The sequence below is a fragment of the Herpailurus yagouaroundi genome, unplaced genomic scaffold, assembly GCF_014898765.1.
Source record: "Herpailurus yagouaroundi ecotype Mexico unplaced genomic scaffold, PumYag 162, whole genome shotgun sequence".
In the NCBI taxonomy this organism is placed as follows: domain Eukaryota; kingdom Metazoa; phylum Chordata; class Mammalia; order Carnivora; family Felidae; genus Herpailurus; species Herpailurus yagouaroundi.
The window spans coordinates 56738751-56753229 of NW_024412403.1; the positions used below are offsets into that span (position 1 = coordinate 56738751).

At 40.6% G+C, this 14479-nt stretch overlaps 1 protein-coding gene across 1 annotated transcript in view; it reads right to left on the reverse strand.

Annotated features, from left to right (window-relative positions):
- MORC1 (MORC family CW-type zinc finger 1) overlaps positions 1 to 12730 on the reverse strand; it is a 164016-nt gene extending 151286 nt beyond the window's left edge. The window contains exons 1-3 of the mRNA XM_040484442.1: positions 12623 to 12730; positions 8704 to 8757; positions 6054 to 6088 (exon numbers count right to left, since the gene is read on the reverse strand). Coding sequence (XP_040340376.1) covers positions 6054 to 6088; positions 8704 to 8757; positions 12623 to 12687 — 154 coding nt within the window. The 5' untranslated portion in view covers positions 12688 to 12730. The remainder of the gene's footprint in view (positions 1 to 6053; positions 6089 to 8703; positions 8758 to 12622) is intronic.
- Positions 12731 to 14479: the final 1749 nt, after the last annotated feature.

Consider the following 14479-nt stretch of genomic DNA (forward strand, 5'->3'; position numbering starts at 1 on the left):
AGTTAATTCCCATAAGAACCATTTGTGTGTGCTTCTTAGTGGCAGCAAATATTTGCCTCTTGAAAATGCATTTGATTTTTGAAAATAGCTAAATTATTTGGAATCAATTTTGATGATTAAGAGATATCATTAAGATAACAAAATAATCTCCCTTAAAAAATATAAAGGTAACTAAAACTAATGAGACTAATTTTAATGCTCAATTTATAATCTGGCTCTGAAAATAATTTCAACATTTGGATATATAAGTTCTACCACATCTCTCTCTGTCTCTCTCTAATAACTGTTGAGAAATAGCTTACACACAAAAAAACTGCATATGTTTAAAGTGTAAAATTGATGTATTTTGGCATATGTACATACCCATGAAACCATCATCACAATCAAGGTAGTGAATATACCTATCACCTCAAATGGTTCCTCAGGTCACTCTGTAGTCCTTCCCTTCTTGCTCCCTTCCATGCCCATCACGCCTACCCCAACCTCAGGCACCCAATGATTTGCTAACTCTATACTATGATTCAGTTTTAGCACATCTGTTAAGTCAACTTTGTGTTCAATGGTCACCCTCAATCTACATTTTAAAAATTAAATAATGTTCAAGGTAATCTATAAATAACTATCTAAAACACATACCTAAGCTTTCCAGGTTCATAATTTTAGGCTCACATACCCACTTCTAATCTCTCCCCCACTCCTGCTAATTCACTTCCAATAAACCCTCTGGATCTTCCCTCCCATCTCATTTTCCCAGTTCCTCTCTCAGCCTGGTCTACTGGGAGTGCTGACCTCAACTTCTGTATCAGAATATTCCTCCTCCACTTTAGGTATTTGCTCTGTTCAACCCTTCTTGACTGAGGATGACATTCTTCACAATTCAACAAGGGGAAACCCACTCTTGTTAAATTCTTTGCACAATGTAGCTGTTCTCAACGTGGCTGAACATTTTAATCATGTAGAGATACTCCGGATTAACTGGTCTTGGATGAGTCACGGGAATAAAAGTTCTCCTGATTATTCTAGTGTTTATCAGCACTGGGAACCCCCTGATCCAAGCCTCAAGAGGCTCTGCATAGATGCAACAACTGATTTTGCAGCTCTTGGGATAAAGGTCTCATGTAAGGAGCTTGCAGAAAGAAGGGCATTCTCTGGTGAATAGGTGGCAAAGACTTGAAATTCCCAAGAGACATTGCAGTGCTTACTTTTTCTATAAACCCCAATGAGCTGCTGCAGACCATCATAGCCTCAAAATTTAATATTCCCCTACATTCCACCCTGAAGCTTGGCCTCATTTATTTCCAATCCTTAAAACTAAGGATTCCAGATTAATTTCTATTATCTGTTAAATATGCATCTCCAAAACAAACCACAACACGTTCTCCGCCAGATTTACTTCTCCTTCTGATGTTTTCTGTTCAATAAATGGCATCACTCTGCATTAGGCTTCCGCTGCCCGAGTCAAAACCTCGGGATCTCCATATGTCTTCTCAATTCCACCTCCTCTCAACATCTCTCAAGCTCTCAAGTTTGACCACTGTCTCTATCCTCACAACACTGCCTTAGCTCAGGAAACCATCATCTCTCTTCTGGATTACAGCAACAGCTGCCTAACTCCTTGCTCCCGCTCAAAGCAGAGTGCGGACCAGCATGCATTTCACAATTAATTTTATGTGTCAACTTGGTTAAGCCCTGGTACCCGGCTGTTTGGTCAAACATTAGTCTAGATGTTGCTATGAAAACATTTGTGGATAGACTTAACATTTACAATCTGTTGACTTCAAGTAAAGCAAATAATCTCCACAGTGTGGGTGAGCCTAATCCAATCAGCTGAAGGCCTTCAGGCAAAGACAGAGGTTTCCCAAAGAAGCGATTTTCTGTGTCAAGACTGCAACATAGAAATTGCACTTGAGTCTCCAGGCTGCTGGCCTACCTGGAAGATTCGAGACTGCAGTATCAGCCCTACCTGACTTTCCAACCTACCAGTTGCCCTACAGATTTCAGACGTGCTAGCCCCCACAATCATGTGAGCCAATTCCTTAAAATCCCACCCTCTCACCCTCCCCCCGCGAACTCTCTATCTATATGTATAGACGTAGATAGATAGAGATATATAGAAAATTATATATAAATACACATACATATCTAGAGGGGGGAAGGGAGGCAGATCATATCTGTCCGTCTGCTTACAGTGTCTGTCTATTTAGCTATCTCCTACCGGTTCTGTTTCTCTGAAGAACCCTGACTAATACACTCTCCGAGTTCATCTCTTGTCACTCCCTCCCCTCACCCATACTGCAGCCTTCCACTTCCACACAAATATTCTCTTTAACTAATCTTGAGCATCTCAAACATTTTTGCAACTCCATCAGTGTTCTATGTTCTCTCCATATTCAAGCCCCTGCACATACTGCCCCTTTGTTCCTTTCAGTCTCTGATTCACCAGGCCAAGGCCTATTTTCCCTTTAGGTTTTTCGTTCACATAAGGTTCCTTCTAGGACACCTTCCTAATTCTCCCACATCATCAGGTGCCCATAAAGAACATTTAGTTTGTAATGTGTGCTTCCTACCATTCAAAGGACAGACAAATACCTGCTTATGTATCTATTTCTCTTTCAGATTAGTAGCTTTTTTTGGAACACAGTTGCCTCAGAGATATGGTGAAAGTTAAGGGCCCTCCACCCATAAAAGTGAAGATATACACCATATTTTCCACAGACCCCCACATTAGGATGCCAGTTCCTTAAAAGCAGGCACTGTGTATACTCAGCACTTAACCCAGTGCCTGACACTTGGTCAGCACTAAATATATAAATACAAATACACATATATATATGTATATATACATATATATATAAATATATATATATACAAATATACAAATATATAAATACAAATACACACATATATATGTATATATACATATATACACACACATATATATGTGTATTTGTATTTATATTTGTATTTATATATATACATATGTATGTGTGTGTGTATGCATATATATGTGTATATATATGCATACACACACACATATTGAATGCAAAGCCAAGTTTACTAGAACCAATACGCATGAACAGATAAAATATCAATGTCTAAACATGTTGGTTTGAATTTTATAGCCCTCCCTCAAGTTACCTGAAGAAAACTTCAGATTGGAAAGTAACTTGGAGCCTCAGTAAATACTCTGAGACCTAGCCCAATGCTTAGATGAATTTTTTATCCCATATCAATTCTATCTATCGCTACATAAGCCCTGACCCTGGTTTATTATTTTTGTAAGAAAAATAAAGTTTGGTAAGTTGATAACCATATTGCAACTTGCTGCAATAAAAAATTTTAAAACATGAATAGATGCTTTTTTTTTTATGAATACATAACTTAAAACCAAAAATCCTAAGTTCAGCTCTTCACAAAACACATACAAACTAAAGAAAGAAGTGCCATTTTCAATGCAAATGGCAAAGATTGTGTGTGTGAGAGAGAGAGAGAGAGAGAGAGAGAGACAGGGAGATACAGAGAGAGAGAGAATGCCAAGTGCTGGAGACAGTAGGAGAAATGAAAACTGTCGTGCCCCACTGGTGTCCTGCCACAAACCCAAAAGAACATAACATGTGAATTCCAATTATATCTGTTGTACTTTGTGATTCTGGATAATTCTTCTCAACCCTTTGACCCTTCATCAGTAATATCTGTGCTCTGAATGAAATGCAGCTTAAATCTTGTCCTCTTCTCCTCTTGTTCAAATTCTCATGAAATCTTGTGTAGGTCCTTGTGTAGCCCCACACCCCTGCTATCCCTCCTTTCACACTTCTACAGACCATCCTGTATGCTATGGCTCAAGTAGCTTTCTTTGAAGAGAAAAGAGCACAGGACTAATCTGCCAAATGTTATTGTTCAGAATTTTTCAATGGTCATTGTCTACAGAAAATAACCTTAGCATGGTATTGAAGGTACTCATCTATTTGGTTTTAACAATTAGCTTCAGTCAACCTAGCCTACTCGTTGTTCCCTGACTGCTTTTTCTCCAAGTGTCTATACAGCTTGGCCCCTCACCTCATTCAGATCTTTGATGGTATAGCACCTGGTTAGAGAAACTATCCCTATTCGCCTCATGAAAAATAGTACAATCTATCACTCTCTGTTCTCTTATCCCACTTTTTTTCCCCCCTTTTAGCACTTTTCATTGCCTGGTATATTATTTGTTCATTCGTGTCTATCCCTCCCCCATCAGAAGGCATGTTCCTTAGAACACATATTTAATCAAACATTTTGCTCAATGCTCTATCCTTAGCACCTGGAATAACTGTTCATTTCATTCATCCATAACAGACACTCAATAAACTATTACTGAATAGATGAATGAATTTCTAAACTGATCCACCTCCATTCTTTTTCTCACAGTAATTCCTCAGACAAGAATATTCTTTTCTTTTTATACTACTTGACAAAAAACCACATTCATACTTTAGCCCTAGCTCTTAAATATGAGGTATTTTCTCTGCATTCCCTCCCTACTTTGAGTCTCTCCTGGGCAAGAAACACTTACTCTATGGTACACAATATAATTGGATATGAAAGGGAAGACCACTTTTTCTCTACTAGTGGTGTTTCCTTCTATGTGGAACGGAGTGCCATTAATATTAGTAAAGGGGCTCTTCTTTGTCCCTCCACTCACTTCTTCCCTGGGGCAGCAAGCTCACTCTCTTGATTGGTAATCTAAGGAAGAATCACTTAGGGAGGCTCAGTTCAGATCTCTCCTGTTCCCTCTGGGGAGTGAGCTGCTGGCAGAGTGCATGAGCTCTGTCCCGCTTGCCCCAGACAGACCAGTTTTGAGGAGAAGCCTGACTCCACAGGTTGGTCAAGTGTCTGATTCTGGGGTTTGATCAGCAAATCTGCTGGATTTCTCATACTAAGCTCCATACACCAACCTAGCATTTATCAGTAACAGATACCAACTCTCTTGTTTTCTTTCTCAAACTTTTCAGAACCTAGAGGGTAAAAGGGAAGAAGAAAATCATTTATTCTGTTTTCTCAGATCTCTCGAGGTGTCCGTGTCTCTCTCCTTCATGAACCAGAAGCACCCATCTAGCACAGGATCTTAAACACTCAGAAAACTGAATGAACTGAGTTGGTTTTTTGTTTGTTCTGTTTTGTTTTGTTTGTTTCAGAGAGAAGGCACAAGTGAGCAAGGACCAGAGAGAGACAGAGAATCCCACTGGGGGCAGTGAGAGAGTTAGAGAAGTGGGACTCGCCACAAGCAGGGCTTTACCTGAAGCGGGACTTGTACACACTCACCCGATGTGGGGCTTGAACTTGCGAACCATGAGACCATGACCTGAGCCAAAGTCAGATGCTTAACAACTGAGCCACCCAGGCACCCTGAGTTGTTTTTTAAGTATGGACACAGATTGACATCACAGATCATATCCTCTCGTCTGTGACCAAGAGCCAACGTTTATAGGAGAGCTAGCAGAATCGGGGTTGGAGACCAGTTTTAACACTACAGACATTTATCTGGGTAGTATCAAATACAGAACAGGATCTCATTTGCATCGTATTCTAATGAAATGAACTAGCAAGGACAATCAACATTTGGTGACTAAAAATGAAGTCAGTGAAGAAAACACACCTGGTTTGAATTTCACAGCCCTCAAACATTCATACTTCGCATTCACTTACACATTTTAAAACTGTGATAAGTCAAGAATGAGGTATACTTAATTACGAATAGCCATTAAGTTAATGTGCTTTTTAAAATAAAACTGTTTTCTTGCAGCAGACAAACTGACGGCTCCAAATCACTCTGAAGCTTTCACAAAACCCTGGAAGATCTAATTTTGTAAATGGGTCCCCTAACAAGTGAACAGTTCTACTCGCAGAGCATACTGCTCTCAACCTGGCTCCCCATAGGGTCACTGCACTCAGAAAGCACTTAAGTTACATTAAAAATCTATAAAATGTGCTTTGATTTCATGAAATAAAAGCAAAATCACTACAGGCTTTTCCATTAGAATTAAAAAAGGGGGAGAGGAGAAAACAAATATGCTTACCTGAAAACACATCAAGTCTTGTGGCCCCTGCATCTCTGGAAACAATATAAAAATATCATTGCCTCAATATGAAATTATGTTTTAAAAAAATTACACCTCATGTGAGGTGTAACCTATTGTCAGGTACCAAACAATAGAGAAATCCACTTAAATTGCTTCAAAACAATTACTAAAATGTTTTGCTCTACCTTTATATACCAAGACCTATGATCATTCATAATTTGAGAATATTACAAAACCTGAAACTCAGAAATTTTAAAAGAAGAGATGGAATTTAGTGGTATAACTACACAAAACGCTCAACAAAAATGGATATTATTTTAAAAAAATTAGTTGGAAAATAATCCATAAATTGCAGAAAGATTTTCATGATATATTTTAGTGCCCAAAAAATGAAAAGAAAAAAGCAAAATACTAAGTAATATGTACTGTACGATCATATGTTTTTGTTTTTTTAAGTAGGCTTCATGCTCAGTATGGACCCCAATGCGGGGTTTGAACTCAGAGATCGAGACCTGAGCTGATGATCACATGTTTTTAAAGAACATATATGATAAACACATCCATATTTGTAAGGAAAAAATCAAAACGGTGGTTTTCTCTAGATCCGAGGTTGGCAAATTATGGTCCAACAGCCAAATGTGGCCCACCAACTGTTTTTATAAATAAAGTTTTATTGGAACACTATCATGCCCATTCATTTATATATTGCTTATAGCTGCCTTCACACCACAATGGCAGAGTTGAGTAGTTTCAACAGAGAACATATGGCCTGCAAAGGGGAAAATATTTACGATCCAAAGAAGGATGCTGACGCCCCCTGCCCCACCATGTGACAAGATTACTGACGACTCCCTTTTTTTTTTTCTTGTTCTTCCAGTTTTCTACAACTCACAGATATTATTTGTGTATTTTTTTAAATTATTTTTTAAGTGGAAATTGTAAAAGAAAAAGAGCAAGAGCCAAAAGATCCTGGTTTTACTGTGAGGGGTGTGAGAGAAAGGAGAAAGACGATGAGGAAAGTGGCCTTAGCTGATGCAGCAGTGGATGTGTTGAGGGAAGGGAAGCTCAGAATAATAACAGCCACCGGGATTCTAATCGGAAAATCTGAGTCTCTTCCAACACTTCCATCAGTCCCAACCCAAAACTACGCCAAATAAATCTGAATTGCTAGGCTGACTTGTTCAAAGCCTTCAAAGTGGGGCCCTTAGCTCCTTCCTCTAGCCAATTGCTGCTTTTAAGCTCCTCCTTTATAGAAATTCTGGAACTATCACTGCCATTTCTTGAGCATTTTCTGTGTGTCAAATAAGCACTGAATGAAGTACTTTTAAGCCTTCTCACATAATCCTTACCACAGCCACATGACACAAAAGTGTTATTATCTCCATTCCATAACTGTACATTATACAAAATACCATATACACAATAGGTCCTCCATAAATGCCACTGCACTGAAATGGAAGTTTTCAAAGAAACACTTTTTTTTTCTTTTTTTTTTTAACTTGAAAGGGTGAGGAAGGGCAGAGGGAAAGAGGGTCTCAAGTAGGCTCCACGCTCACAGCAGAAAGTAGGGCTCTGCCCTATGTGGGGCTGGATCCCACAAACCTGGGATCGTGACGTGAGCCAAAATCAAGAGTCAGATGCTCACCAACTGAGCCACCCAGGCGCCCCAAGAAACAGTTTCTTCACAGCGAAATGCCATGGGGTAAGGCACAGAAAAATCATTTACCTCTACAGCATATTAAGATATTTCATAATAAGCTTTGTACTTTAGCCCAGGTACTTTCTCTCTGATCAGCTGTTGTATCAGGAAGAAATGGTATCTAACTTAGATTTCAGTAAAATTTAAAAGTTAAACAAACAAAAAAGAATTATTCATGTCAAAGCATACACATATGTCTCAACATATGTGTACATGTGTATCTACATTAATACATATTTGATCCATTTTTTACTGCTGGGAAAAAAAAAAAAGGAAGAGGCCCCAAACCATCTCTTCACATTTTTTCTTGCTGTCCACAACACTGTTTTGATATCCTCTAGTTTTCATTTTGACAATCACAGGAAACCACCAAAGTCTTAAATGATATAGAATAATTTCTCAGGGACTTTATAAAGACCCTCTTCATGAGAAAACTAAACATCTTGACTAAGTCCAGTAAACAGCTTCATTTGATATTAATTTCTAGCATCTGAGCAGCCCTGGCAAAGTCAAGTGTCTGCTGCAGAAGGACTTCAGGTTGGCCATGGGGACCACGGAGAATGGCAAGGATGAAGGCACAGCCTGGTCCCAAGAGAGCACATGCCAAGCCCCTTAGACCCCTGAGCAACCTCGAGGCTGCTACTTAAAAAAAAAAGGAGGGGGGGTAGGCAAGGGATCCAGATTTTTTTATGTGGCACCTCCTGTTTCTTAAACTTTACAAACAATCCCTTCTCTTCCTCCTTTTCCTTAGAACTACGGTGCAAACTCCCACTATGAGGCAAACAAACACAAGGCAGGCTAGACTTGCTAAGAGGGCTGCAAGTTTATAGACGCTGCTCTGAGAATTGCCTTATTGATCACATTTCTCTCACTCCCTTGGGTCTGAAGTCAATTTTTCCTTGCCAATAACCTCCTACTACATAGGGGTAGTTCATGGACGAGCCTTACCTTGCATTGTCCAGCAATTCAGCCAGCGCTCCAAAAAGGAAACTGTGCGTGGTGCTGAAGAAGAAAGAGGGAAAACCAAAAGTTAAACCAACTCTGTAATCAGTGTTAAAAGCTTCGAGGTACTTGCAGACAAATGTCCTCCAGCTCAGGACAGATAATCTATTAAGGAGTTATTTCAGAAACAACTTTCTTAGCATGGTCAAGATTCTGAAGTAGATGTGGTCCATTACAAAGCCGAGCCTAAGAACACAATTGCCAAAGTAGCCCATCTGTTCCTAATAAAACAAAGACTTCAAGCAGCTTTCTGTAATTATGGCAAATTTACATGTTTTAAAATTGCTTTATAAACAATATTCAAGCGTGGTTTGTTTGGTTTTTTTTGAGAACTTGTCATTAAAATTGTCTTATTTAAGATAAAATTATTTCTGAAAAATCTTGATCAAAATCCTGGCACACTGAAAGGCCTTAAGACTCCATCAGCATGTACAGAGACTGGCAGGGGACCCCTGTTTGCCCCATTAGTCGATAGATAGATAGATAGATAGATAGACACATAAATAGATAGATAGATAGATACAATCTATGCATATTTTTTCAGTAGGCCCTTTTCTCCTCTGAATTACCTGTGGTCACTCTGCTATATCCCCTCCTGCCAAGTCCTGGGTAACAAAACACATTAGACACGTATCTCTATTTATGCTTTGAAGGCTGAATGTTCATCTGTGGGTGAAATCAGGCTGCCTTCAGGGTCCCACACTTGCTTTTCATTTCCTGATGTGGATATTTCAATCAGCAACTTTATCACAGAATTAAGGGAAGATCCAGTCTGCAGTTTTCTTTTTATGTTTAGTAAACAGGTAGCAGAAACAAGAGAGACCCATTTATCAAAACACATCTGCTCATTTGTACAGGAAGAAAAATCATCTACAGTGTCTCAGTGATTCCAAATACCTCAGGCCATAAGACATTAGCTGAAAATTTATTTTAAAATATATCTATAGGGGTGCCTGGGTGGCTCAGTCAGTTAAGCATCCTACTCTTGACTTCAGCTCAGGTCATGATCTTAGGTTCATGAGTTCAAGCCCCAAGTCAGGCTCTGTGCTGACAGTGCGAGGCCTGCTTAGGATTCTCTCTCTCTTCTCACTGCCCTTCCCTCTCTCTCCCTCTCAAAATAAATAAATAAACTTAAAATACACACACCCACACATGCACATATCCCTTTTTTGGAAATTTTAAACTTTAAATACATGCTGATATGGGGTCTCTTGACTTGAGTCAGCTTTCAAGTTTATAATTAAAAAAAAAAACACTACTAAATACTATTGCTGCAAAAAGATGTCCTTCACTCAAAAGAAATTCAGTGTATAAAAATCTAAAACAGAGCAAATGAGAAGTATAGGTTATATGCTTTCCAAAAGCAGCATTTGGAACTGCAAACCTTTCTAGTGAATTTAAAACACAGGGTTCAATACACAAAAATGCAACATATAAATAATACTTCAGGAAAGTAACTGCAGTCATTCTGACAAAGAAATTCTGTAGAAGTTTCTGGACTATTTCACTGAAGAGATTTTTACAGACTGCCTGCCATATGCCAATGTGGTCAGACATGGTCTTCACCCTCATGGGGCTCAAACTAGTGGGAGGATATAGGAAATACACAAGTAAACAAACACACAAAGATGATATGGCAAATCTTGGTTAGATGTTATAAAGGAAGGGTGATGGGGAAGAGGACATGGTGATCAAGGAGAGCCTCTCTTTGTAGAAGACATTTAAATTGAGCCCTGAAGGATGAGGAGAAGCCAGTCCCGTGCAGAGACAGAGTGGAAACACTCCAGCAAGAGAAGCAGTTGCAAAAAGACACTGAAGCAGAAAGGAGCCAAGGCCAGTATGCTCTGGCTATGGTAAAAAAGGGAAATCATGCTGAGACACAAGACAGCAGGGTCATGCCGTGCTACCTACCCCATGGTCAGGAGCTTGTACTTAGCCTACATGTAACTGGAAACCACTGTCATGTTTTAAGAAGAGTGACATGACATAGCTGGTTTACTTTTTAAAAATATCACTTTTGGGGAGTGGGGGTGCCTGGGTGGCTCAGTTGGTTAAGCATCTGACTCTGGGTTTCAGCTCAGGTCATGATATCACAGTTCATGGGTTTGAGCCCCATGTCGGGTTCCCCACTGAGCATGGGGCCTGCTTGGGATTCTCTCTCTCTAAAATAAATAAATAAACTTAAAAAAAAATCTCACTCTGGGAGCTCTCAGGTAAATGGACCATCAGGGAGCAAGAATGGGAAGCAGAGAACCCAATTTAGAGGCTGTGTGGAGTAACTCACAGGGGAGATGGTGGCTGTTTGGAACTAAAGGAATGGCAGTCCAGAGGAAGGAATGAATCTGAGACATAATTAGTGATAGCGAGAAGAGGACTTCAAGTTGAATGGACCACGGGAGAGAAGCAAAAGAGAATTTTTTAAAAATCAATCCTGTTTTTACTGAGAGAATTCTCAAAGGAAAATCTACCTGGAGAAGCTGAGGAGATGCCAATTTGTATCTAATTTTGTTATTGTTGCTTCCTGCTGCTGTCACTTTTGTTATTAAGTTATCTGACCACCAGCTGATAATGGGATACAGGCCAGGGGAAACCACTGTGGGAGGAGGGGGCTGGGGAACAGCTGGGGTAACTACACAAAACTGAAGCTGAGGAAATTTCTCAAGATAAAATTCACAGTCCTTCCAGCATTTTTCTTAAACTAAAAATTGCTATTTTGTCATTCATCTTCTGCTTCAGTTAACTTTTAACTAGGTGTTCCATCCTTTCCAACTTGCAATTCTTCTCCAGGGAGATTTAAACATACACACACACACAAACAAAACTAAACACCTGCCAAAAATTTCCCTGTTTTACTTTTTTTTTTTTTTTTTTTTTAAATTACATGTTTGTCCCAAGCAGCTAGGCTATCCTTGCCTGGCATTCTTTACACTTCCATTTCTGTGGTTTCAAACCTGGTACATCACTTGCATCAGATGGTACTTTTGGTAAATCCAAAATTACTATAAGATTCCCCAAAACTGACCTACCACTATGAATCACACAGCAGTCACTGCTACGCTGTGCTGGGTTAGAAATGATGGAACAGAAAACCTCTGTCATCTGCCTCTGCAATCTTGAGTATGTGAAATAACACCCGATGAGTACCAGAAAGGCATCTGGGCCCGACAGAGAAGCAGGGTGCTCTAAGCAATAACTAGAATGTGAGGATTCCATCCTGGGAGAGGTTACATTTTTGGAAGGACTCAGGCCACAGAGGCTGGAATCAATAAATACAAATTCCTCTCTGGAGAGCAACTTTAATCTTTAAAATGTCAGTGTGCTGGGCAGAGAATTCAGAAGAGATAGGCCAGGTTGGTAGGACTGTGGTTCTGCTAACCCACAATTAAATACTTGCTTAAATGCTGGGCCTTCTTACCACTTGGTGTTATTTTAGAACAACAAAAAGATTTATAATCTAGGGGGTCCTGGGTGGCTCAGTGGGTTAAGCCCCGGACTCCTGATTTCGACTCAGGTCATGATCTCACAGTTGGTGAGATACAGCCTCAGGTCTCTGTGCTGACAGCACGGAGCTTGCTTGGTATTCTTTCTCTTTCTGCCCCTCCCCTGTGCATGCACGCACTCGCTGTCTCTCAAAATAAAAAAATAATTAAAAAATTAAAAAAAGTTTTAGTCTAGCTCAGAATATGTACCGTTACCACCTTTTTATTTTTATGCAAACAAGTTTAAATAAATGATATCTCCATAAAGCAGATACCCAAGTTCTTTTTTTTTTTTTTTTTTTTTCCAAATTGGGTATTTCGCTAGAAGGACCAAATTCTTCACTATATGGGGACCCTCCCTTGTTCAGGCTCCACTGCGCACTCACGAGTTGGCGTGGATGAAATCCAGATGCAGCTGGGCCCGCTGGAGAGTAGCATACTTGTCGCCCATGTCCTCCAACGCGTCCCGCGCGGCCTTTGGAGACAGGGACCCCCGACCCTCAGCTGTTGGCTCAAGCCCTCCCCCACGCCTTCGTCCGCGCCAACGCCCACGCTCAAGGCCACAGACAAGCACCAGTTCTGCAAGCACGCGCTCCCCCTGCTGGTCGGAGGGCGAAGCTCACCCTGCGCTGTCCGGCAAGAAAAGTCTTTGTTCCTGGTCTTGGATCCACACTTTAAGCATGAGGCATCTTTGCTAGGCTCCCCTATCCACGCTGAGATTTATTTAACCTTCCTGCACAGTTGTTCCTATCATTCCCCATATGGTAAATGGAGCCCAAGGTTCGGATCAGAATTTGATCAGAAATGATTGCATGCACGCACACACACACACACAAAGAACATGAAGAATCTGAGTCAGGAGGTCGGGAGTACAGGGAAGGAAAGTAGGTAGTTTTCCTTCACTTGCATAGTTTATTACACAGCACCAGAGATGAAGGCATTTTGTGTTCTTTTTTTTTTTTTATATGAAATTTATTGTCAAATTGGTTTCCATACAACACCCAGTGCTCATCCCAAAAGGTGCCCTCCTCAATACCCATCACCCACCCTCTCCTCCCTCCCACCCCCCATCAACCCTCAGTTTGCTCTCAGTTCTCAACAGTCTCTTAAGGCATTTTGTGTTCTAAGCCCAGCACTGACTTCCTGTGTTTCTTGGGTTGATAATGTTTTCTCCGATTGAAGAGAAGAAAGAAGAAAAGAGATCAGCCAGAAAGAAAAAGGAAGGAGGAACTAAAGGCAGTCAGAACAGAATTTGGACTTCACTGTAATGTTAGGCTTGTGTTCCAGGGGAAACTTTTTCACCTGCCAGCCATCAGTCAACTATTTGCTATGCTGGCCCAGCTCAAGAAATACACATTCTGTTCTGTTCCAAAAGACAGAACTGGGCAGGTACAGGTTCAGGGAAAAGGGAGGTTGAGGGTAAATGTAAGGAAGGACCGTGAACACCAGCTTTGCAACTGCTGTCGCTCACAAAGCACTGAATGCCAAGTCACTAAAACGTAAGGTGAAACAGGAGTTGTCCAAGAGGCTGCATGGAAAGGTCCTGGTGGTGATGAGAAATTAGTTGACCTAGTTACCTCTAAAAAGTGTTCAAACTCATTCAACCTAGGGCTATAGGACTTACAGACTAAGGTAGTTCAATAACACTCAGCAAAGATTTTACATGATAGTTTTAAAATCAGAAATGAGGTCACCCAGGCTCAGTCTGTTAAGAATCTGACTTCAGCTCAGGTCATGATCTCACAGTTTGTGAGTTCAAGCCCCGCATTGGGCTCTGTGCTGACAGCTCAGAGCCTGGAGCCTGCTTGGTATTCTATGTCTCCCTCTCTCTCTGCCCCTCCCCTGTTCATGCTCTGTCTCTCTCTCTCAAAAATAAATAAGCATAAAAAAAAAATGAGGACACCAAAGGGCACCTGGGTGGCTCAGTCAGTTACACATCCAACTTTGGCTCAGGTCATCATCTCATGTTTCGGGGGTTCAAACCCCTTGTCAGGGTCTGTGCTGACAGCTTGGAGCCTGGAGGCTGCTTCAGATTGTGTTCTCCCTCTCTCTCTGCCCCTTCCCTCTTGTTCATGTTCTGTCTCTCAAAAATAAAAATAAAAACATTAAAAAATTGTTTAATAAATGCTTGGGTGCTTGGGTGGCTCAGTCAGTTGAGTGTCCAACTCTGGGTTTCAGCTCAGGTCATGATCTCACAGATCATGAGTGAGAGCCCTGCATCAGGCTCTGCACTGACAGTGTGG